Here is a 26,390-nt window from a genome sequence, read left to right on the forward strand (position 1 = left end):
CTGGTTATAGATAGGAAATAAATGATACAAATACCTGTGCAGTTTTCACAATGAAGGGACATTACTTACTGTCTCTCTTGGGAACCTGTGCTGTTCAATATACTCATAAGAGAGTTGGAAAAGAGAGTCAGTTGRTAGTGGTGTGCCAAAATCTGCTGATGGTATAGAGTTATTCGAGGTAAGCGAAAGTAGACCTGACTGCAAAAAGTTGCWGAAGAATCCGACAATATCAAACTTCTGGGCAACAGTTGATGAAATTCCATGTCAAAAGAAGTCAAGTACAGACACAATGATCGGGTTTAAATTAGCCCACGAAAGAGGTCCTGGCGTCATTGCAGGTGGTTCTTYGAAAATGTCTGCTCAGTGCTCAGCGGAGGTCAGAAAGGCAAGTGGAATGTTAAGAATTGCTAGGAAAGAGATGGAGAATAGAAGAAAAAATTTAAGTACACCACTGAATAAATCCGTGGAGATCTTGAATACTGAGTGCAATTCCAGTCACCCCATCTCAAAGAAATGGTAAAATAGAACCAGAAAAGGACAAGAAGGCTGACCTGAGTTACRAAATGGGGAGTCTAAACAGCTTAAGGCAGTGAAGCTTGCAAAAGAAATGAATGAGCAGGGTTAAGGTAGAGGTGTAAAATCAGGATAGCTGAGGAAGAAGTGAATAAGGAATTATTTTTTCACAACAAAGGAAGTAATAAAATGGCCAGGCAACAAGCTTAAAGCAAACAACAGGAAAAAGCTTTCACAGTCCATAATAAATTCAGAAACTCATCAAACAAAATCTTTCGCATGCCAAAAGTAAATATAGGTTTAAAATGTAGCAGTGCTGAGGATGTTCCCGAGGCTGGCTCCAGCATATTCCTGCTCCAGCCCCTATCCTGACGTACAGAGATGGCTAAGTCCTCTCCGTCCTCTTCAGCTGGGCAGGATTTGGATTCTGGTTTGTTTGGGGCTGCTCTCCAGGAGAACCTGGCAGGTTTTTTTGGGGACAGATTATAGTCAGTCAAAGGATCATTGTGATCTTCCGGTATGATCCCTGGCATGGCAAAAGCTGCAGAATTCCCTTGAATTCATTCATTCATTCTATTTGAATTACAGCATGATATTTGGGGGGAAAAGGTCCAATAATACCTTAAAAAATCCCCGCACTGCGTAGAAGATCGCGAGGGTTAACTAGACTCTCCCTAATTTGGTCTGTTCTGCATTCAAAGGCTGCACGAGCCCTTTTGGCTGCAGCATTGTAATGGGAGCTCACGTTGGACGGCTCGGGAATTGTGTGACAGCAAGGACTACAAAGTCTGCTAGAACAGGATTATCATCAAATTATATCTGCCTTGGCGGCAGGAAATCAATCAGAGTGGGCTGATTTACACCTGCCGGAGCCAGCGCATCATGAACTTCATCATCTTTCCCAGTGATGTTTTTATCTTTGCATTGACACAGTCAGTGCGAGGAAAATATTTTCCCGTTTAAAATCAAAACATTCAAGGTAGTGTTTGGCAGAGTGTCGGAGCCTGGGGTTCCTGCTGCTTCTGACAACAGTGCTGGTATCTTTTGCTAATGACCAAAGTGCAATATAATGAGTTGTCTTGGGCTTCTGCTTTATTCAGCTTGCAATGGTTTAATAGCCTGCTAGTAATTCTGAAAGGGATAAATGATGTTTATGCCCTCTTGTGGTACGTTATTGAACAGAATGGATTTTTCTAACCGACGAAATTAGGCCAATGATGGAAAAGTCCCAGGTAAAAATCTGCAACAAACATTGTTTTGCACAGCAGAAAAATATCCATCCCTCCAGCAGCATCCCCATGACTCAGACAAGGAGGGAAGCCAGTTTTACATACATTTACAGCAGCAAGTAAATGACTAATGCCCATGATGACAGAGTTTGTGCCATCTTTCTGCAGTGCAGATCACTTAAAAAGTGCTTTTCCTTGCTAGAAATGTTGGAAAGTAAGTGAAATGCTGCTTTCTAAAAGCAGTTGAGTTGATGTCTTTTTGCTTTTGCTGTTACAAACCTGTTGTGATACATGCCTTCATGGTTTTTATCTTCTTCGCTCATATATCTGACAGGCAAATAATCTGATTCCCTTGGGACGAAACCTGTCTCGTAGATTAAAAWCACTGTTCAGTGATTTTACTTGAGAAAACAAGGCCAGATTCCTGTGAAATTGCCCTTTTTACCCCTCCATGTTGAAATACAGGATCTCACAATGAATTAGCTTGTCAGCATCTTCCTAAACTACATTGAGAATTTAGGTCTCTGATGAGGAACTCGGGAGCTCCACCGGCAGATCAGTCTCGGGTTTTGTATGAATCTGTTACTTTTTCCCTGACAGAAAACCGAATACAGCAAAATGTTTACCCCAGATAGTGAAATTACCAGAATAAGTCAGTGCTCCACCTAGACCAGCATCTGATCTTTGGCCGTGGTCAGTACTCAGCTGCACTGAAGCAGGATCTAGGAAACCCTGTTCGAGACATCTCTAGGCTTTTGGTCCCAAATGATCAACTTCCAATCTTTAGGTGTTGGCTCATGCCTAGAGGCAGGACAGTGCATTTCCCTTACATGCCATCCTTCTCTCTACCCAACCACCAAGGATGTAGAAGACTGTTGCAAAGAGGAAGGGAGTAATTTCCTTTCCACATCCATGATGAGCCGGACAAAAATAGTGACCTTAAATGGAAGCAGTAGGCTTACCTGGGTTAGGCTTTAGGAAAAAAAAATCTCTAACAGGATGGTGAATATTGGAATGAACTACTTGAGAGAACTGGAGGATCTGCATCTCTGGAGATCTTTCAGGAACAGTCCCAACTAATGTCTTCTGGGAGTAACGTGGCTATCATTAGTCCTATTGTCATGAAAGACGTTAGCCTGGATGACTCACTACAGGTTCTTCCAGCTCTGTTTTTGTGATTCTGTGTACTGATTTGTTTTTATCTATTTGTCAGTATGATGAGACAACGYATATTTGTCTGGCAATCTTAAATGCTAACCCTTTGTTCTTACGGTTGATCTTGCTGTCRAGTCTGGCTGATAGCAATGCAATTCTATTTACGTCCCGTACTTTACAAGTATACTTTACAGCAGTGAACACCTCTAGTCTGACACCATTAAAGTGCTTGTTAGGTTATCACAGACTTCAGTGAGCACAGGTAATGTCCCCACTAAGATGAGAATTAGCTCCAAAATGTTGGTGCTTATACGTTTCCTTAGGAAAGAAGAAATTTGTAGGTAAAAATCTCATGGTAATTCATATAAATAAGGAAAGTTTCCTCTGTCAGAAACCTTTGAGGCATTTCAAATTCATTTAGGGAATTTCAGAAAGAGGTTGAAGTCTAATTTAAAATCCCCACCCACATTCCTTCTTCTCCTACAAGGTGATTATTGCTATTGGCTCATGGACTGGCAAATCTTCTTTCAGAAATGAGCCGTAATTTTCCTTAAAAATACCTTTCTGGTCATGATGGAACTATTCATTTTGGAGAAAGGGRTTCCAGTGATTCTGTAAAAAGAGCCCAGAAGTTCTTAATGCCCATTGACATCAGTGGGGCTGAGATTTTGTGCAGAACTACTTGGCATTAGGAAATTTGGAGTTGATGATAGCATGTATCCAAGCTGAAGCACCCACCAAATGAAGTTCTTACACCCCTGCAAGGCAGTCAGCCAGGCTAGACCAAAGTGTGATCTGTTGGCTTTCACATCTGTTTTTCACTTTTGCTGATGGCACCGCATCCCTGCCTGCAGTGGTTAATAAAGAGGAGAAAATGAATGTAAGACCACAGCAAATTAAACAAATGGCCCTTAAAGCGGGACGGTGCACTACCTCTTCTCACCCACGCATACTCTGACGCCCACAGTGTCTCCTAATAAAATAAAGTGAGACTAAAGATAAAGGGCTTTCAGGACTGTGCTGTAACTGCGGTCCGAGCGCTTAGAGACGGCTGTGGTTCCTACTGAGTGGAAACCTAACGTCATCCAGCAGCAGAGAAGCCAACAAACCGCTAATGGATTTCCATGTCGTTTCTTGACAGGTATTGACGGAGGGCGGTTTTGGTACCATCACAACAGAAATCCGGGAGGCTCCGGAGTTCTATTACGCCGAAGATTACCATCAGCAGTACCTCAGCAAGAACCCCCACGGATACTGCGGGCTCGGGGGCACGGGGCTTTCCTGTCCGATCGGGATCAATAAATAGYGTCTGCTCATGCCACTGCCTCAACGTTGTATTAGGGGCTTGTTTGAAAAAAAGCCGACAACCCCAAGGAGTGTTATCGTACGCCCGCAGAATCGGTCCATAGAAAAAGGCCATAAAAGTCCGTAAAGGGGTGGCGTTCTGTAATTTGAGCAGCTGGCATTGCTTTGTATTCAAAGACCTCAAAAAGCCAAAGCAGAGTCTGAAATTGCTCCTGTTTATAAATGCAGCTTCTCGCTCTGTGCAGTTCACTGGGTTTCCTTGCAATCTCACAGTTTGGAAAGAAAAGAAACTTTAAAAAGTTTGGCTTAATGTGTTGATAGAGAGATGAATTRGGGGGTGACTGCACCTGCTAACCTCTTTGCATAGCTAATGCTTATAGACATATTTATCATCTTGGTTTAGTGAATTTACTCCTGTTATGAGAGCTTTGACTTCTGGAGATAATAGTTAGGATCATCTTAACTATCAAAACTCTATAATTTGATATTGTTAAGAATGGCAAATTTATAAGATCAGTAATTCTCTCACAGTACCACTTTCACAGCAACATATAAATATCACCTGTAGTGCCTATCTTCTGAAACAATTTTAGTAAAAAAATAGGATAAAACCTGTGATGTGATATTTCATGTTGACAGTTCCAAAAAGTGTATAAACACAAAAAGAATTCAATTTTGTTTGCTACATTGCAATAAACTACAAAAAAAGAAAAGAAGAACATTGTCAGTGATGTATTCTGTGGCTCTAAATATATGTCTGTGTAGATCTGAAAAAAAGGATCAAATATTATAAAAGGCTGCAGCCTGCTAATTAAACACTAGGGCTTTTTAATCTGTATTATTGTGCATGACAGTACGGAGGAGCAGAATTCATATTGGGTGCATGGTAACATAATTATTCCTATGATTAATTATTTGTATTTCAATAGCTTGTGGCCCACCCACCAAGAGCAGAGCTCATTACGGCAGGTGCTGTACAAACATAATATATGGAACAGTCTCTGCCCCAATGCGTGTGCAATCGAAACAGGCAGGACGGTCAGAAAGAGGCTAAACCATCATCTCCGTTTTATTGACGGGGTTCTCTGAAAGTGGAGACTAAAAGTTACAGCCAAAGGATGTAGGGGATSCCATCTGGAGCTTGGCGTCTTCTCCATGGACAGACAGCTTCAGCAGAGGAGATGATGACAGGTTTGTCCCACCCTTCCAGCCTGCTGATTACAATACTTAAGAGCTGTGGGAGACATGGGGTCGAGCCTCTCATGAGTCTCCGATGCTGGAGATCGTCCTAATCGCTAAGCTTAAAGCCAGTGTTGTCATCCTGTCTCCTCTTGCACCTGGGTGTAAAGGAGTACCTCTGCTTTTCTTCAGAGACATAAAGCCATTTCTTGAGGGCCTGATGGTGGGAATCCAGAGACACATCCGCAGCATTTCTTTTTTGGCTGTCTTTGGGGCACTCCTCTCCATACTTTGGTTTAACGTGGCTTCCCACTCACTGTCTAGGTTTCTAGGCTCATTCAGGCCCCAAACTATTCCCTTGAGCCCAAATGTTTCCTCTAAGCACCCCAATCCTGTTTCAAGCCTGGAGCAACTAAATTTGTGCCTCAGATATTCAGTCTTTGGGCTCATAAATCCACTGCTAAAGTCCTGCGTGGTTTATCCAAAGACAGGCAACAACAAAYTATCCCTCCGGAATACTTTGCTCCTTGGCTGGCACTTAGCTGATTCCAGTCTCAAAAGCAAGACGAAACATATCCTTTTAGCAGGGTTATACCTGGGACAAGCTTGAGAAGAGTTACCTCTGGCAGGATTGCCATGTGAGGCTCTTTCTGGAGATGCCCCAAAATGTTCCCACATCACACTTGGGATTTTTGGTTGCTATAGGAACCGAATGCCTGTTGTTAACATGTTGTGCCACTGAATTGYTCTGTTGCGCACTGTCAAGGAAACCAGCACTTTCATCTAATTTCGTAGGCATGGGGTGACATAAAAGCGAAGAAGAGAGGAGAATAGTCTGACTTTCCTCCTATGCCTTTTCAGCCTCTGTGTAATTCAGACTTCAGAGGGAGAACTCCTGATTTCCTCCGATGTACAAGGCAAAACATTTCATACACTGAATCACTCAGATGCTCATAAAATGCTGCTCAGTTCCCTTCTGTCCTTTCTCCTCCTTTCTCTCCTATTCCGTGCTAGAGTTATTGTCTTCGAACAGAGTGGAAAGTCCTGAAGAACGGACCGTTCTGTCCTGAATATAGCAGGGCTCAGCTCTGAATCTGGTTGAGGTTTTTAAGTMCTGCCCTAATGAAAATAAAGTGTCAGGATTTATAAATCAACATAGATAGGTCCATTGATGCCAAAATTGGCCCACACCAATGTATTATGCCCCCCCAAATTAATTATGAAATCACTCGMGGGTGGAATTTTGGTCCTGTACCCATTGCAGTTGTTGCTGAAGGTACAAATAGTACCTGGGCTAAAATCTGTAAAGGTGGAATGTCAGTGATTYGGCTTAATGGATTGACTTTGTAAGTTGGGTTTTGGCCTTGCAAGATATCCTCGCCCACAATTCACCAGGAAGAAGGGGGTGGCTGCCTGAATGTCTTTGACAGCATAGTCTTGATTCAGCACTATTTGAAACTTATCCTACCACAGAGCTGCCTCTTCCTTCTGGGAACATACAGATGGTCTAAACGAAAAAGAGAAAATTCTTTCAAAGTCTGATAAAGCTCAGCACTTCTCAGAGTCAAAGAAAAAAACTGACACAGAACTGGCAGCTAAGGTCTTTGGAGAGAGAATATTGTTCAAAAAGCAAAAAAAAGTTATAGCACCCAACTCGTGAAGTCCAACATTACGATATCTGATGAAATTTAGTCCAGGATCCAGGTAGGACTTCCACCTCTGTCCTATCCCTATCATCAGTAAAGCAAATCTCAAACCTCTTGGAAATTGCTAAGCGGTGGCCAGCACAGCGTGACCTTTCCTTCGTCACCTTAGAAAGGATAATATTCAGCTGTGACGTCAGCAGAAACAAGTGGATTGTGTGATGTCACATCTGTCAGTGAGGAATTTCCTGGTTGCCTCTAGCAGAGGGACTTGTTGCCTTTGGTGAGAATACGGCGTGGGAGCAATGCCCTGAGGTGTCTGCAGAAGTCTCCCTGCTCTGAACATGGTGGAAGAGSGTTGGATTAGAATGGGATTAAAATGTTGGTCCTTACCGTCTGGCTTTTAACGCCTCTAATCAGTAGCATCCATGCAGGTAAGTGGATTATTATAAGCAAACTTTCCTGTTCTCAGTTACAGTATAGTGACTCCATAGCCTTAGTACAAGTGAGAAGAGACACAGGTCCTGGTGTATGGGCTACCAGCTCCTGGGTGCCCTGCTCCAAGCTGAAGTTTTCAGTACTTTCTGCTGGAAAAGACCTTCCAGATGTGAGCCGCATGCATGTGAATATTGGTATTCGCTTTTCCAACTGTGTAGTAATTTCCACAGACACGGGGAGGCAGTGAGGTACAGACTGCTATGTCCAGTGAACTCTCACATTTGTAGTGCATTTGAAGAAATTACGTTCAGTGCTTTTTCCACTAGCTGCTTTCATTACCATAAACATGCATGGTTTCCAGCCTCTGGGATATATATCCTTTGATGCAGGATAGCTAATCAGCTGAAGCTGTGGTCCTTCTAACTRTAGGTGGAATTTATCTTACCAAACTTTAGCCAGCTAAAAACCTCATGTCTAATCTARCCTAAGAGGTATATTCATCTCTAAGTGGAGATTTTGTTCCATCTATCAGAGATGCCTATCTTAGAACGGGATGAATCATCTTCTAAAGGTACCTCACTCTCTCCATTAACTGCAAAAATGGGCTTGCTTACACTAGATTTTTATCTTTTAGATGACTAAAATTTAGGTGAGATAAATGCAACTCAGACAACTAACTCAAGCCTTTGAGGAGAAATAGCAAGTGGGAAATGAGAGGTATTATTGCCAGCATCTTTCTTGTTAGTGAATATTGTGTCCAATTCTGGTGTCCAGTCCTCAAAAATAATGTTGATAAAGTAGAAAAGATTCCAAGAAGACAYGGAAAGATGAATCATATTCTGGAATGACTGCCTTACTGTGAGAGACTAAATGTACTCAGTTTAGTTATCAAAGAAATGGTTATGAAAGAAGTGATCACAATTTATAAATGCATATATGAATGAGAATGAAAATTCTGRTTAAAGGGGTCCTTAAACTCAATGAAAAAGATCGCATAAGATCCAGGGGATGGAAACTGCAACTGGATTAATCAGACTAGATTATCACAGCCTCCACCAGCTGAACTCTTTTGAACAAGACTGAATGTCTTGACAATAGCGTTATCTTCATCTTGACTTACTGCTTGATGSATAAACTAACTGGTGAAATTCTCCAGCTCCCACCATGCAGAAGCTCACTGTGCAGAAGAACCCCCTCCAGAAAGCAGAACCAAACCCCATTACCTACATCCCCTTTCCTTCTAGCTGGGGCACTGGAGCATTTGAAGTCTCCATGAACTGCGGTGTCTAGACCACRTTTCTAGAGGCAGCAGTGGATGCTCCCTTTCTTTGGACAGCTTATTTGCTTGCCCAGCTGCAACTGTGGTACAGCCCAGATGCATGAAATGCTTGTTGCAAACAGGCTTGGCTAAGACCAGGCAGAACTCTGTGAGGCATACAAAATCCACCCAAGAAGTGATGAAAACTGACCTGGGTTGAATAGCTGGTGGTACCCAAGCAAGCCAGTTTAAYGCATGCTTTAATGCATGCTTTGATGCATGAGGATGTTTATGCTCACCTACGGTCCTGGTTCTTAACAACGTGCCATGTCTTGTGCYTAGAGTGTGGCTTCAGACCGTCTCAGGGGATTGGCGAAAGGATCATAGGGGGGGCAGATGCTGAGGCTGGTGATTTCCCCTGGCAAGTGAGCATCCAGAGCAAAGGGAAACATTTCTGTGGTGGCACCATCATCAGCAGCTGGTGGATTTTAACCGCGGCGCATTGCTTTGTGAAAGAGCTGTGAGTACCCGTGCGAAGCGAGGCCAGCTAGGGCGCGCTCCCCAGGCTCAGCGGGGGAGGCACTGTGGGGTGATAACACTTCTCCCCACGAGTGTAGGGTATGTATGAGCTTGGGATCAAGCATAAAGTACACGGAGCTAGTGGCTGAGCCAAGAGAGAGAGGGACCTGAACATAGGAATCACCTCCTTTGGTGAAAACAGGCCCATTTTTGATCGGGGATGGCTTTACAACAAAAAAAGTACACAAACCTGCATAGCCAGGAGATGCAGGAGGGGAATATTTTGAAGGATGGTATGAGCAGTCTAGTATAAATGCTCATGATGTTGTGCTGATGCCCCCCTTTCCTCCATAATCAGTTCCTGTATGCCTACACAGTTTGGAATAATATGAAAAAAGCAGGTGTATTCCATTCTGGCTTATTCTAACCCCAAAATTACCTCTGCTGTCGTATAGCAAACACCTTCACCTCGCAGAGGATCTGATATAAATCCAACAGTTTCTGGATAAATCACCCCATGCAATGCCCAGCGGCAGAATCCAGCCCCCTGTGAGCCCCCCTCCGAAATACGGCGGGTTCGAGAGCGGGACTGCATGGTGACAAATGGCCTGCGGCAGCCGAGCTGCAGCAGCTGGCTGGTGGCAGCGCGGTCCGGAGCAGCCAGCCCAGGACACAATGATCCCGAACAACCAGCCTGCTCCATCTGTTCGTTAGTGCCTGGGCTATTTATAACTTCTGTACATTCATGTTCCGCCTCCGCACCTCTTTTCCCCTGAAAATTAGCTCTTGGCTAAAAGTGAGGGTGGATTTCTGTGATATTTATAGCTAACACTACTGCTGCAACTTGCTGACCACCACCCTACTCTACTSAAGAGGAGAAGGCATCAACCTTTGCAACACAAAGTCTTCATGTTTTCTCATACATAAATTGYTTCTCTTTCGTTTACTAAGGCCACCAGATCTCAGTGTTGTGGTGGGGGGAGTAGACCTCAGCCACAAACTGGAAAACAAAAAGCTGAACAGCTTGATTCTCCACGAAAACTTTGACAGTGAGAGCCTGGAAAATGATATTGCTTTGATCCTGCTTGACTCTCCCATCCAATTCAATGAACAGAAAATGCCCATCTGCTTGCCCTTCATAAGCGACCTCCACGTATGGAAAGACTGCTGGGTTGCTGGATGGGGCACCACCCTTGCAGGTGAGAGGCTGTTGGGAGATGTATTTGCTAATGAAGGCTGGTATGTATTCATTTAAAGCAGAAGTTCTTCCCTGGRAGGGATTGCCATGCTGACTTCAATCCCTTTCTTCTTTGTAAACACATCCAGACCCTTTCAACCTCTTCACATCCACCAGTTCTGAGTTCAGCACAGGAACCAATCACCTCCTGAGCCCCCAGAGAAAAGTACCTGGTATTCTGAGCACATACGCTCAGGCTGAAAGCTTAAAAGCCCATCTTTGCTCTCCAAGAACTCAGCTTTCTTGCTTGYATTTTTCAGCACCCAAAGTTAGACAAGCCCCACACTGGTGGGCAAGTTATGCTGGGTCTGAAGTAGTCTGGAGGTCTAGGGTTGTCCTTGGGTTAATGCCTCCATGAACCAGATTGATTGAACGGATTCTGGCCAGCCCTCTTCATTTGTTTAAGAGAGCAGGTTGCCATTGCTAATTGCTCTGGTTTAAGCCCTAATGAAAGTTGCTCTGACACTGAATGTGACCCAAGATGTCTATCCTGAACAAATGTCAGCAAATGGGTAATGGGCTATTTCATTATTGGAAAGAGGTAATCGGGACATTGTGGGCAGTGTTTAAGCCTTGGGGCTTTAACAGACCTTCCTGGGATATAGTTAGTTACAGTGCCATTTAATCCTTGTTACTCAATATTGTAGGGGTATTAACTCCCTTCTGAACCTCTACATTTTCCTTCCTGCCCTTCATTTGCCTCACATAACAGTAAAACACAGCACAACACCATGTTATAGTTGTCAAACTCTCCTTTTTCACCAAGGTTACATGCTCTTAGAAACCAAAAAGGAAGGGGCTATTACAGAGTTATGGCATAACTTGGCAGGACTGCAGCATTTTTGGAGGCTCTGGCTTTGGGGCTGCATCTGAGGGGAACATAACCGTCCCCCCCATTTTCTTCAGTGTCATGGACTCCAGAAGCACAAGGACTTCCTCAGACTTTGATCCTCATTTGACAGTGGGTTTCCGTAGCTGCTCTTCTTTAATTAGCCTCTTGGCAAAATGCTTGGTGCAGGGCTCTCATTTTGCTGGCAACAGTTGATTTTGCTTTGGAGAATCTCTCTGTAATCTAAATTGCACCCTGTGAGAGGTCAATCCACCTGGCCCTTGCACCCACCCCTTCTACTGGGGAGACATTTCAGAAGAAGCTGAGTCTGGTGGGAGGGATGTACAATGGTGTAATATTGGCCATACCAAAAACTAGTGGTCTCTACTAGGGACTGTGCCCTTGAGCGCTAAACACCAATGCAAATAAATGCAACTAACGGGCCACCAAGTGAGCCCTTCTGCTCAAAATGAATCCCACCTTGACATTTTGCTGAGTGATGTTGGGCGCAATCCCACTCCCTCTGAATGACGCGTTGCTCCTGGGTGGGGGAAAATGGGTCATTTCTCGTCTCTACCAGCCTTCTGTTGATGGGCATCTCTCAAATGGCATCTCATGTGACAGATGGCAGCTGACTCTCCTTCGACTGCAGTCAGTTAGACATCAAGTCACATGGAGCCACCTCCATGGAGATGCCTATGTAAAAGCATTTTAATCTGTGGGCTGCCTTCTGTGAAGGTATCACATGTTAGTTGGGAAAGAGACATGACACCTTCCTAGCTTTTAGATACTACCTCTGAGTCCCTCTTTCCTGAAGGTGCAAGGAGGAGGTAGGCCAGTGAAATATGGAAGAAGGAGTGAGTTTCTGAAAAATCTATGGGTCTTCCCTGAGCAGCAACATCTCCCGAAAGTCAGTTTTATCCTTCAGATTCAGATTCATTTTGAAGAGAAACGTGGGTGAAATGAGTGGGTTTTCCATGTAGCCATGAATATTTTTGGTCTCGTCCTTGCTTGCTGTTGCACCCTGTGATTTCTATTTTTCCATCTCAAGGAAGAACAAAATGGTTGTTTCCATTGTGTCCTGCTGTCCTGARTACCACTTTGGGAACGATATGGCCAGTCTCCTGGGTGAGGCATGGCCTCACAGGCCCCCAGGAAAGGATGATGCTAGCGAGGAGAACAAGATCTTCTGTTCCAGGGGAGGCTCGATGGACTTGGCTCCTTGGACTGGGTCCCCCCGCACTGAGTCCCCTAGAAACATGAGTGAGACACCAGAGCAGTGCAGTGCACCTCATCTCAGAGCATCACCAACACCAGAGGGATAAGTGGTTCCTTTGGGGGAACTTCCAGCTGTGACATATCCCAGAGTTTATCTGCAAAAATAAGTGACTTTTTAATCCTGTTTAGCCAGCCTCCATTCCCCTGGATTTTGGCTTTCCCCATTAACACCTTCTTCCCACCGCACTCTATCTACCCTCCTGGCCAGGAGCACAGACTTTTCCTTGCCAACATTAGGCAGCCCCTGTAAGCCCCCATGACCTCAAGACCGTACCGTTGTGCCCTGCGACCCTCTTGCCTCAAGGTGCTTTAGAAATTCAGCTGAAAGCAGTCCCTTGGGCTAGAGTCCTGCTGTGGTTTCACCCGTAACAGCGTGATGTTCGGCAGGGTTTGCTAATCCCCAACCCCCTCCCTTCTCTCACTCGCCGGCTAGGGATCTCGGCGTCAGCATCCCAGGTGCTGCAGAAAGTGGAGATGAAGCTGATCAGCAGGGAGCAGTGCTTGGAGTGGATCCCGCAGCTAGCAGACAGCATGCTGTGCGCTGGCCTCGAGGAAGGAGGAAAAGACGCCTGCCAGGTAAAGTAAACAGGCTCCGGGGCTGTCGTGCTGCCCACGGGGGCGCAGATGAATTCAAAAAGAGAAGTGCCTTTGCTTCAGGAATGAACATTGATCCTTCCCATGGTTTCCTGGGGTTGCTAATGCTTCTCTACGGGAGACCAGGGCAGGAAACTCAGGGCTCAAGCAACTGGCTGAGTGCCTTGGTGCATAGTAAATGTGTATCGACCTGGCTAGCGGGTGTGCGGGTCTCTTGGGGTTGGGAGGAAGCCATGGGTCTGCGGACGCATCCCTGCGGGGACCRAAACACCTTGTCGAGCTGACAGACCTCACCACGCACGTTCTCCCCCCGACCTGACTCCCTCCTGCAGCGGGAGAGACGCRTTTCCTCAGGAAGGGAAATAGCCAGCTGCAAGGAGGGAGAGGGAGGCGAGCGGTTCCCGAGAAGTCCCTTGGATGGTCCCTTGGCTGGCTTCAGGCAAAGGGGTTTGGACTTGCGTCTCATGGCAATTTAAGAACCTGCCAGTTGCTGCTGCCAAGCTGTGCAGCAGCTGGGGTGATGGGAGCAGAGGTCTCCCGACCCCGCAGAGAGGGCTCAGCATGGCCCTGGCTGGTTCCTCCTCCTGCTTGGTTTCCCCTCAGCCTTGTGCATGGCAGCGCTGCTCTATCTTGAGATAAAATACAGGAAAGAGAAAGGAAAATTTGTTTAGTAGGGTCAAAGAAGAAGAACTGGCTGGGAAATTCAACTCAGGAGCTTATTAGAAACTTTCTCCTCGTGAGGTCTTGGCTCTGATCCAAAGGTCCTTCAATACCATGGCAGGTTTGTCCGTGAGTACCAGAACTAGAGGAGTCTGATTGCAATGAATCTGTGGCATGGGATGATGAACTGCAACCCAGTTATAATGAGTTCAAGCTGTGGTTGATATCAGAGACTGCTCAGGGGAGAGAGCTGACACCAACACCCAAATGAGGAAAAAACCTCACTCAGAATTTGTGCCTTCAGAATATATACCACCGCCAGGATTTCCATCCTGATGCCAGATAAAGTCTGAAAGCCAAAAGAAGCCTTTGCTTGCATGACATCTAACCCCTAATCCCTTCTCCCAGTGCTGAATAAGGGCTGAGCTCCCCCTGCAGCCTCTCCTTCACTGGAAACAGGCCTAAGGCATCTCTCCTTCGCTCACCCAATTGCATGACATGTTGGAAACCAGCCAACAGCTTTCTTAGAAGCGAGTGTGTGTGTTTGCAGGGGGACAGATGGTCAGACACGTGTGCACAGCTTCATCCTGTAGGAGTCATTCACTCAGGGAACCAAACCAACGACCAGGACCAAGAGCTGTCCCCTGCCCTGTGGGCGAGGACAGCGGGACGCAGGAGTCAGGGACCGCAGGCTGCAGTGCTGCTGAGAGCTGGAGCCCTTAGCCGGGCAGCGAAGGGGAGGCTCTGCTTTGCAAAATCATTCTTTGATTAGCCAGAGAGCATCTGTCTCTGGAGCCATTCATCTAGTGACTTTCACCTCCATTAAATTCAATCAAAAATTTTAAAAAGAAAACTGCCACAGGATAACATTAACATGATTAAAGAATGCACTTCCCAGCCCAGCCTTAAGCTCTGCATCTGAATTATGCTGGTGAAACAGCAAGAGCGCTTGTGCCCAACAAGATGAATCTCCCGTATTCGAAAAGCTGACAAGGGTGCTATTTTGATCTACGGTATGTTAGAGTAGACTGAGAAATGAAGTGGAAATCTGAGCTTTCCAAGCAGTGGAAGTGTACAAAGATTATATGTGTGATAATGCTCATAAACCAGCAACTGCCCACTTTTAGTGGCGGTTTGTCCAGGCAGAAATGTCTTGCAACCTGAAATAATGAGAACAAGACAGAAACATACCCTAGGCTAGAACTGGAGCTGTTCAAGGGTGAAACAGATGACATGATTCTTCTTCAGAATTTGCTGATTTGCTGGAAAGGGACACATTTTGCTGATGGACAATTTTCTGGGAAGTGCTGAGTGAATTCAGACAGGGAAGCAGACCCGTTTTGGCCTTGTGAGACTGGTTGAGAAGGCTGRTGGCTTGCCCATACTCGGGTGACTGAAAGGGCGCTGGGGGACCAGTTACAAACCTGATGCTTCTTCTGCAGCATAGAAGTCCTCTGCACTTGATAGGTAGCAAAGCACACTGTAGAAAGTGCAATCTATTGAACTATACTATTCCATAAAGATTTCTTAAACGTTCTGGGTTTTGTGTCAAATGAAAATGAGATTTCAAAATAACAAAACCCTCTACAAAGTGGATATGATTTCTTTGAATAGCTCTGCAGGAAACCTACCACATCTACTTGGATATGACCCTCACGCATGTCTGGGGCACCCAGATAGGATTAGAAATGTAAACATTTGAGACTGGGGTTTAAACATGGTTGGATGGCTGAGATAAGCTCTGGGTGATGAGGTGATGAAAGAAATATGGCTTTTACATATTAAACCCCTAGTCCTGTTTCAAAATTTAGATCCAGCCCATGTACCTGGAAACAGGCATAGGAGGGARGAATCTTTTTTTCCTATTTAGTCAAACTTACAGGTACTCCCCTATCCAAATTCTAGATCCAATCATTTATGGATTTTGGAGACTCTCTGATCTACCTATTACCTATTGCCGATATGATATAACAGTCAGTGGTAGATGAGGAAAAACTTTTCGTGAGGAAAAACTTCTTCACTGTGAGGGTGACAGAGCACTGGCACAGGTTGCCCAGAGAGGTTGTGGAGTCTCCTTCTCTGGAGATATTCAAAACATGCCTGGATGCAATCCTGTGCAATGTGCTCTAGGTGACCCTGCTTGAGCAGGGGGGTTGGACTAAATGATCTCCAGAGGTCCCTGCCAACCTCAACCATTCTGTGATTCTGTGATTCTGTGAAGCTGAACTCACGCATCAGTCCATATGGGCAGATATACACTTGAGTGAACTGTTGGTACTGTCGAAGAGGCAGAGCAACTCTGAGCACAGTTTTCATCCAGAAAAATTCATTCAGCTCTCCCAAGTGATTCCCAGACACAGTTCAAGAGTTAGATGGGCCAGGAACCATCTACAATAACCACTTTGCATTCAAGTACTCCAGTTTAGAGGTTAAGAAGAGACTTCTGGTCAGAGACCTCTGGTCAGAGACCAAGCCATGCCAATATCGAGTTTGCTGGTGTAGACATGGTCAGCGTAAACCAAGAAGCAATGCACAGCACAGGCTCCAGAGCTGTCTGGACATGAACTAGGCATAAACCTTATGTTAACCTTTCCTGAGCTCTGCTGAGAATCAGGATACACTTGTTCATGTTCAGAGCCAGGCTAAGATGGACAGGTTGCATCTAGACCCATTTTAAGCTCACGTGTTCCCGAGCTGGGGCCAATGGATTACCATGACAGGTCTCTGCCTTGCGTGCCGTTTGTGTGCTAGATTTTCCCCATTGCATTTAGTCTTTGCAAGCTATTTTGCACAAGTAACTAGAGCCACGCAGATAGGTGTGGCCTTCACTGAGGCCTCATTCAAAAGTTTTATCCCACTGACCCCTGCCTTAATACCCACTCGACAACAGATCGTGAATAGAAAAGCTCAGACTTTTCACCAGCTGCCATCATGTACTAGGATGAGGGCCTGACTAATTTGCGGATCACTGACTATGTTTCTATAATAAGTCAAGGAGATTGAATAGCAGAGCTCCCAAGTATTTGTACTTCAAAAAAATCCATTCACTTCAAAAACAAAATCTATTGTATACCAATTCCCTAACGGTTCTTCAGACAAATATATGGATTGACTGTGAATTAACACTAACAGGATCTGTAATTGACTTATAGTTCTATTTAGTCAGAAACATTAGCATTAATGGATGTTCATGGAGTACAAGTGCTAAAGAACAGACACTAGAGATGGCCGATGTGTTATTTTTTGTGTGCTACATTTCTTCCATGACCCCATGAACCACAATTTATATCTAATTCCTTGCTTTCTTAAGCATCTTTTGTTAGGCTCTGATGCAATGGTAACTTGAACAATAATTAGAGTATAAGGGATTCACAAAGCAAATGCCTCTTCAGTGTCTTGCCTATCCAGACAAAATTCAGTAAATGGCCCAATTATATTTCAGAGAGTTTCTGCAAAAGAGGTCTGTGGGGGCAGTTCAGAAATGTGGTGATTAGGATGGAGCGTGTTCAGCTGGGAGTCACAGTTCACATATAGTTCAGGTCGGCAGCAGATGAAGGAGGGCCCAGGACCTGGCCTGACTTTCAGGGGAATGAATCATTGTGCGGCCATAAACAAGCAGTGGGATCGTTCCAGTTCAGCCTTGCCCTAGCCTCCTCCCTCTGTGTAGGGCTCGTCTGAGTCACTTGCTGAAGGTACCTACCCCCTTCCAGTGGTGATAGCAGGAGGTGATCGTGGGCATCTCTGATAAATGTCATAAATGATGCTAGAATGCATCTAGGGCTCTGGATTTTCATTTTTTTTAGTTATGTGAAAAAGGCAGTGAAGGACCTCTTTCCTTCACCTGCAATATGTCCTGCCCACATATGCTGCGACCAGTTTGGAGAGAGACATTCATATTTACAGCACTTGGGATGCTCAGGGCTCTACTCACCCCCATGTAGCTGTAGCAGTAGCTGTAGCTGTTGACACCCTGTGTGAGATTTATCCGGTCCGACGCGAATGTCTCTTCTACAGCCATCTGAATCCAGCTAATCACTGGGGCTCCCTTTCCGTCAATGGGGAGAAAAAAAGAATTTCTGAAACGTGGGTCATCTGGACTGTTTTAACAGTCCAGAGATGAGTGCTTATTGCTCCCCATTAACCAAACCCATTAACTAGCCCATTAACTAAAATCAAGCCCAGAGTGTCTAGCTCACAGGGAGACACAAGGCTCCAAGGCAAGATGGTTGCCTGCACCTAAGTGTCTCGTGTCATTTTAGATGGCCCAAGTTATAACCCTGGCGTCCAGCTGCCTCCCATCTCAAATTCTGCCCCAGTGATGGTAATGGATTGTAATGGGAGCTCAGACACCTACGCTGGAAACGCCTAAGAGAGGTGATCAGTCTGGAGCCAAACTCAGCCCTCGTGTTCACACTTGATCTGTGTATAATAGTAAGTGTTAAACCCGTGCAGAAGTGGCAAAAGCTTTTGCATCCTTTTGCTGGTGCTAATGCAGCTTGAAAGCTGAAAAGGGAAGACTTGTGAAACAGAATTCTTTAAAAGGAGAAAGACGGCAAATGAAAATCAGGTCCTTACAGATAAATTATCAACTGGAGAAGCACAGAAAAGGTCACAAACCTGGGAAACATACCTTGTAGTGAATCCCTCAAGCTGTTCAAAATATCTGAAAAAAAGGTTGAGAAATGGCGTGATTGCAGTAGGCACCTGTAAGGATAGTATCTGTATGAGGCCTGAGGTTATAGACCCTTCTGTCTAGCAGACACAGGGATCCTGGGGGCTAGGAGTTGAAGCTAATAACAGTTCAATCCAAAGTTATGTCTTACTGTTGTACCTTACCTTAATATTGAAGAAAGTGACCCACTCACCAGCCTTGTGACTGAACAATTATTAATATGACAGGGTGGGTTTTTTTGTTGTTGTTTTTTTGTTTTTCATAAAAGACCCTGGTTTAAATAGGAAGGAATCCTGGGAAGCCCCAGAATGAAGCAATAGAAAAGCTTTTCGGGATTTACAGTGTGATAAATTTACCTCTGATGGGTACTTTTTATGTGCAGCTCGTAAGAATTAGAATATTTCCCCTCCATCCCATGAGTTTAGATAGCTTTCATCATTTGATCATTTTATGATATGGGCAGACAAGCGAACACATTCAAGCTATGGTGGCTTAATTCTTTAATCTATCAAAAACATTTCTTCCTAGTGCAAGGACCTGGGATGTTGATAATGTCCCACATCTTCTACTTTCTTCCTCTGGCACCCTACAGCTGTGGCTTTTGGTCCCTCAAACTGAAGCTCTTTGGTTTGCCATAGGGGGTCCAGAATTATTTTGTGTGCACTGTGAGTGAGGATGTGGGGAGCAGAACATCTCTGGATCCAGCTGAACAAAAAACCCTATTGTGTGCTTGTCCTCAGAGTGGGGGAATGGACATGATGACTCAGAGGAGCTGCTTCTCATTCGATTATAGTGAGTCAACACAGCTTTAAGGGAAAGTCATGACTCACAGATATATTCAAATTCTTTGAAGGAGTCGACAAGCATGTGGCAGAGGGTGATCCAGCTGATATAATGCGCTGAGATTTCCAAAATTCTTTTAACGAGATTTCTCACCAAAGACTTGCGGAGAAACTGAACTGTCATGAAGTAGAAGGATTTGTTTGAAAGGCAGGAAACGCAGAGGAAGGATTTGATAAGAGAAGGGTCTCACAAGAGGGATCGGGATCCCCAGTCATTGGGATCTGTGCAAGGAATTGTGCTGTTCAAGGAGGGCGAGTGCTGAGATGGTGAAGTTTGCTGATGCCACAATGTTATTTAGAGTGATCGAAGTTAAAACTGGCCATGAAGAGGTGCAGCAGGCTGTCATTATTCTGAGTGACTGGAGGTTAAAACAGCGGATGCAATTCATTCTTGATAAATGCAAAGCAGTGAATATAGGGAAAAGCAACTCCAGCTGTACACAGGCAATAATGGGCTCTAAACTAGCTATTACCRTGTAAGAAGATCTCAGAATAACTGTGGATAGTCCTTCAAAAACATCAGCACAAGGCTCTGTGGAGGTCAAAAAGGCAATAAGAACATTATGAATTATTAGGAAAGGAACAGAGAGCAAAACAGAGCACATTGTTATGGCAGGGCACTAATCTTGGAGGCCTACATCTTGTACGTGGTGTGCAATTTCAGTCCACCTCATCTGAGAAAGAAGGTAGTAGTTTCAGAAAGGGAACAACGYAGAGTAAGAAGGGACATAGAATGGCTTTTGGATGAAAAGGGAATAACAGACCAGGATTCTGAAGCTCTAGAAAAAAACAGCTGATGGGGATATCATAGAGAATCAAGAACAGCAAGGAGAAGACAGTCAATAGTGATAAGTCACTACTGTTCAAAACAGATGGAGTAGGGGCATCCAATGGCAGTATTGTATCAGGCAGCAGATTTGAAACAAAGAGAAGGAAGTATTTTTTCATCCAACAGATAATTAAACTATGGAATTCACTGACCAGGATGTTGTGGGTATTTATCCTAAGGGATAAATGGATTCAAAAAGCAATTAAATAACTTCCTGGATGAAGATCTCTCTAAGGCTATTAACCACTGTGATGTAAATACAACTCTGTAAATATTTGCCCTGCTTCTCATTCCCCTTCCCCGAGCACTTGCTACAGACGACTGTCAGAGACAGGAGTTTGGGCCACATGGGGCTTTGGTCAGATGCATTACGACTGTCTTTAAGTCAGCACCACAGTAGTTATTAATGGACCCGGATGACACCCATGTGGACTAGAGCAGTCTTGGTCTCCCATTTATTTTCCAGCAAGGGGACAGAGGGTCAGAGTAGCTGAAGGACCCTACCAGAGATATCAAACAGAGCCCAGAGGCACCATGAAAGGAGTCCAACCACCTTAGCCCAGGGCAAATACTCTGTGTTGCCTGGTTCATCTTCAGTACCTGCATGCTAAAAATGACCATGGYCTCCTTCCTGCCACCTTCGTCTAAAGATTGTGTGGTCATAGTGAAATAATTGTAGAAATCATCTGTTTTCAAAAGCCTTTACTTCCTGCAGCCAGGGCAGCTCTAATGGCAAATGTTATTCACATGCTGATTCCCTCCAATTTACACAGAGCTTACCAGCACGAAAATGAAACCAGCAATGACTTGCAAGGATTGTGTATCCATCTAATGAGTATCAGACGGGTTGTTCTCCCTCCCCCAGAGCTTTTCCCACCTAAGAAGATTTATGTGGCTGAACGTGTTTGTTCTGATCAATTACCGCGTTGCAGACATGAATACAAATACGAAGGAAGAAGATTACACTCTTCATCCAAAGCCCACTGAAGGCAGCGRAAAGGCTCCTGATGTTCATGAAAAGACTTTGGATGCAGTAAAAAGGATGAAACTTTTGATCAGCTTCACTGAACAAAGTGCCTTGTTAGTCTGTGACAGTTCTTATACAACCCAGAACTATTTAGCAGCTCATATATCATCACCCTCAACTCTCCTAATGGGAGGATTAACATGCTGTTGTGGAAGGCATGAGTTCAGCACCAGATCTAATTTGATGTGGTTGGTTTTTGCTCACCCTCAYGTTGACAAGAAACATGCAACAGAAGCAAAGATGCTATTTTTAATTATTTTGCTGTCCAGAAACTTGGCACTTGGACTGAAGAGCAGTAGTAGATATCTGGTGTGTGTTGCTGATCAGAAGTATTTCACTACCAGGATACAGGAGGCTGAAATTTGAAAGCAGCATTTAATAAGTTCTTCGATCTTTAGAGTCATTAACCTGAACATTCATTAAATTAGTGGTACTGGAGACATCACAGAGCTGAGATAATTGTACTAGCCCAGAAACCTTGTTATTCCCACATCCTCTCCTACACAAGGCTGGAAAGTCTCGGGCCAACATTTTTAAGAGCTTAAAGTGGATGCAGAGATTTTTAACAGTGTCCAAGAACTGAGTGTTTTTTGCCTATCTTTAGTCCTATAAAAATCAGGCTATGATTCATCTGGGCTATTGATATAATTATACGAGAGAGATTATCACATGCATAGGATGATTTATCCCAATATATGATAGATATCTAAATTACACAGTCAAGGAAAATGGCACGTTAGCTGTCCAGGTTCTTTCGCCTCCATGCAGCAGACCTTCTCAGCCCATGTGGAAAGGGATCTGAAGCAAGATTTGGTTCTCAGGGCTTGCAGATTAGCGAAATGGATTTGCAGCTGCTGCCTGGTTTTCACAGTATTGCAGGACTCCCTCTCTCTGCAGGTTTTAAATTGCTTTCTGCAGCTGACGGTCCAGCAGGCCCTGCAGACAGCTCTCTCTTTCCTCACTGAAACACTGGCTGACTCCAGGCAGCACAACGGACCRGGCAAAGAACAAAACAAACACGGCTAAAGAGGCAAACAGGGAAAAGCAGATCTGATTTAAAAGGAAAATTGTGTGATCTATAGCTTTGAATACAGATTCCTGGCTCTGGCTCCTGGCTCTGCCATTGCCATGCAGAAATCACATCCCTTTTCTGCCTTGCTTTTCTCAGCTATAAAATACAATGAGACTTTCCCCTCGAGGATAGTCACGAGGCATCAGGCATTAACCGGTATCAAATCATTTAAGCGTCCTGGGAGAAGGGTCCTTCAGAAGTGTGAACAGCCTCCAGAACGGACAGCGAATCCCCCGCCGGGAAGGTTTTCGTCCTGCAGCTGGTGAACGGGGACCTGCCAGTATTCACATCTGGGGCACGGAGACCAGCCAGCGGGATGCACCCCGAGATATCTACGGTCAGGGTTGTCAGCCCTCGCTGCGTCATTGGCTCAGGAGTGGCTCCCACGCTCTTGCTTTCATTTATTATCTTTCTGCAGGAGGCTCAAAGCGCCTTCCTTTTACTACCASCGTAATACGTTTGGCCTGTTCCTGCCCTCAGGGAATTAGCAGTAAAATTCCTAGTAATTTAATTGTCTGTGCAGCCTAGAAGATGTTCATTCATTCAAACAGGATGCCATAGCCAAGGACACCAATAACACAGGGGCCCAAGGTCACTGCAAGGTCACTTGTGCGATCCCCACAAATTCTTGGCCACAAGAGAGTCGGCAAATGTCTTTAGATCCTGTGTTTGTAAAGTGTCCAGTACAACCAGCTGAGACGCAGACATGTAGCTGTAGTAAGAACAATTCAGCGAAAACAGTATTGAAAGTCGAAGCAACATTTGCTCTGCATTTATCTTCCCTCCCGTGTTCACTTTGAACAACAATAACAAAAAGAGGGAAAAAAATTAAAAATGATAAAAATCTTATGGGCCTGGACCCTCTATTTGCTGAAGCGAGTAGGAATTCTGCCATAACCTTCAGGGGCAGCAGATGAGTTGCACAGGAGACCACAAGCACTCCTTATTCATTAATTAATATGCATCAGCAGCTCAGGGAAGCTACCAGGAGAAAGTGGATTGTACACTGATGACAAAGATGCTTCTCAAACTGAGGCAAGAGAGGGAAGGACAATGTTTCCCAGGAAGGCTATCTTGGGAAATGTGTTTGTATTGAATTTTTGTACACCCCACGTAAACTATTGGAGACAAGCTAGTAAAAAGGTACAGACCCAATGTAGAAGGTATTTCTGTGTTATTTAGAGCGGGGACTGCACAGCAATTAAGATGCACATCACTGTCAAGACAAAAAGCTGTACCTAGCTGGGTGCATTTTGATGCCTCCCAGAGGCTGGTTCTTCTTCTCCATTGGGTTGTATTCAGCGATTGCACACAGAGGTTGTACGGGCAGCTGAAGGGACTCTTGACTTTCAAGCTGCCACAGCCAGCGGAAGGACTTTCCTCTTTCCAGGGTGGCTGCAATGTGTATCTGCAGGCTTGCACACGTTGTGCGAGCAAAGGTCGCCCCTGTGGTAGAGAGCAAGCTTGCAGTGAATTTAGTGTGCTTACAAGAAGGGTTTGTCAGGGTTGGTGTTCAGCTCTCATTTAATTGCTGCAAAGTTAGCCCCCAGAGACAACAGTGGCAAGGATCCAGCACCTACCTGCCTAGGCTTTGCAGAGAAACCAAGGACTGAATGAGCAGTCACAGCCGATATCCCCTTTCGCTCTCGGATTTTGTCTTTTGGTGACAGGATTCAAGCATCCTGCTGGGGCCAGGGGAAGATGTGGAAGAGTCTGAGAGGTTTTGAGAGTTATTGCATTGAGCCATAACTTCCCATGGGTCTCCTCTTCTTACCTCCTTTTATTCTGTAGTTATCTCAGGTCTGAGCTGTGAAATTTGGTGCCTCCAAGCCCTCACGAGCTCTCGGTGGTGTCTGATTTTCCCGTTCAGCCTCTGGGAGGCAGCTGCTATCAGAGACCTGAGGTTTGATCCCACTGTAATGTCATTTTTATGCCCTAGGGGGACAGCGGGGGAGCTCTGGTTTGCACCCATGGGAATACCATGAAGTGGTTCGCCGTCGGCATCGTCAGCTGGGGAGAAGGTTGTGGAGAAAAGCAAAGCCCTGGGATCTACACGGATGTTTACAGCTACCTCGACTGGATCCAGGTGGAGACAGCCAGAGATGGGAAGCCCTTTATCCCAGGAGGCATGGAAAATACTGCAAATAACTTTCATGTTCCTTCCAGTGCTAAGGCGCAGCTGGAGTTTCTTGAGTCTCCTCTCCTTTTGTTTATCTATTTTTTAGCAATTAGATTACTCTAGAGAAGATTTTTCAAAACATAATAAAAGTCAGGACTATTGTCTCGTCCTTCTTTTGCCAGTGAGCCATATATTTTGTTTTGGGTCAGCCTGCTCCAGCTTACTGACGTGGATGTAGAYGCCAAAATGAGAGATGCCGTGGGGAGCGATGGAGAGGCCGGAGAAATTAAACGAGAGCGAGGACCCAAGAAAGAGCAGCCGTGATCCTCTGGAAAGCCTGTACTATCCACACCGGTGGGTCAGGTCAGGCACAGTTATCTGCTAAGCAGAGAGCTCAGATGCAAGGTCAAGATGTGGCATCTGAAGGATTTACTCCCCTCGGAAAGCTGAAACTTGAGGAAACATCTTAGCTCACCCAACTGTGAATTAGCTTAGGTGTTGGCAGGACAGGACTGGGGTAAGATAGCTTACAGCTAATTATTAGGGGGGCTAATGTATCTTATATCTTGCAGCTGGAGCAAGCTAAGAGCATGATCAGGTGAGATGTCAAGCTGCAGGAGCATGGCTGCTCKTCAAATTCTTCACTATGTCCCTACGCCAGAAGCAAGGCAGGAAAGGTACTGGCTGGTGCTGGCCATCAATGGCAGGACTATAATACTGGTGTTTGAAAGTGTAGCTTAATATAACCAGTCAGGCTTATTTATCTGGATTGCCAGTGCTGGGTTTTGTTCATTAAAGACACTAGAGCAAAWTTTGGCTGCCTGGAGAGAACTACCCTGAAAATCTACAAAAGCCCCTTGGTTTGGTAATTAGCCCAGATCCCTGAGTACAYGGGTTCTGAACCCCAAATAGGGAGTATCTGGCTGCTTTCTCYGGGCTCGAACACAACCTGAATTCGAGCTCTTTTTCCTTTATCCTCCAGCCAGGCAGGCTCTCTGTGCACTGCRCAGAGTGGCTGATAAATACCGTGCAAACAAAAGGCAAACAAAAAGCAAATAGCATTTTGCTCTATGATAGAGGCCTATTACTTGCATTTCTGAGATGTCCAGTTCCCAGTGAAACCAGCCTGGGCTGGGACTGAGCTGGTCCTTCGTGCAACGCCRTCCTATACTCTCCAACAGCAAAGTGCATTGCAAAATGCTCTTTGGTTCTCGCAAGGAGGTTGCTTTCCTTGAAAGTGATGGGGAAGGAAGCATGCAGCAAGGTCTCCTTCATGTCCCACCTTTGCAATGGCATAAAAGCACCTGTAATTTGCAGCAGTGATAAAACTCAGTGAATGTGCAATGGGACAGAACCTCACAAATTGGTTTTAATTACCTTGATACTTTCTGGCTAGCTGGTGGAGAAGCCTTGTAAATGAGAATTAATTCATCTACCTTAAGCTAATGCAAACCCATCTTGGCATAAAAGTCAGACTTTATTTTCTGTGTTATCTGAGCAGAAAATAATGCTTAATTATTATTAGTTCTGAGTAATGCTTATGAAAATTGCTCCACATTAATTTCACATGGCTGACTGGCTAATGGATACATAAGGGTCTTGTAACTCTTTGCAAAAAGACTAATAAAAGCTAAAAACAAGGGGAATATATTACTTTAGCAGCTATTAGTAGTAGACAGTGTCTGCTGGCATTAATACTTATATTTATTTTCCTTTCTATTAATAATATATCAACAGATTCTAGAAGCTATGGCAGGGGCTGGACGTCAGGAAATATTTCCTAATGCTGCAATCTATTCAGCTACAGAACTGTTTCCCCCAAAGGAAATGAGAGATGTCCTCCCGCTTGAATTATTTTAATGTAGTGATTGTATAAAGCACTCTCGTCTAGAGCACATGGCACAGAAAAAGCCTGCGCTTACAGGGAACTGCAAAAAGACCCACTAGGTCTTTTCCATCAGTAGCATTTGCAAGCTGATAATGGTCTATGTT

The 26,390-nt window shown here is 44.8% G+C and overlaps 2 protein-coding genes across 2 annotated transcripts in view; both read left to right on the plus strand.

Moving 5' to 3' along the window:
* The window catches only part of MSRA (methionine sulfoxide reductase A), a 297,336-nt gene extending 292,444 nt beyond the window's left edge, over positions 1-4,892 (plus strand). The window contains exon 6 of the mRNA XM_026080621.1: positions 4,039-4,892. Within this exon, the coding sequence (XP_025936406.1) occupies positions 4,039-4,203 (165 nt within the window). The 3' untranslated portion in view covers positions 4,204-4,892. The remainder of the gene's footprint in view (positions 1-4,038) is intronic.
* A 2,455-nt stretch (positions 4,893-7,347) lies between these two features.
* Positions 7,348-24,521, plus strand: PRSS55 (serine protease 55). The gene is given in 6 exon segments (XM_026080624.1): positions 7,348-7,390; positions 7,393-7,458; positions 9,063-9,240; positions 10,191-10,438; positions 13,017-13,159; positions 24,219-24,521. Coding segments are annotated over 6 exon segments (960 nt in total). The 5' UTR covers positions 7,348-7,368.
* The last annotated feature ends 1,869 nt before the right edge of the window (positions 24,522-26,390 follow it).

This window comes from Apteryx rowi, unplaced genomic scaffold, assembly GCF_003343035.1.
Source record: "Apteryx rowi isolate R43461 unplaced genomic scaffold, aptRow1 scaffold_528, whole genome shotgun sequence".
Taxonomy (NCBI): Eukaryota; Metazoa; Chordata; class Aves; order Apterygiformes; family Apterygidae; genus Apteryx; species Apteryx rowi.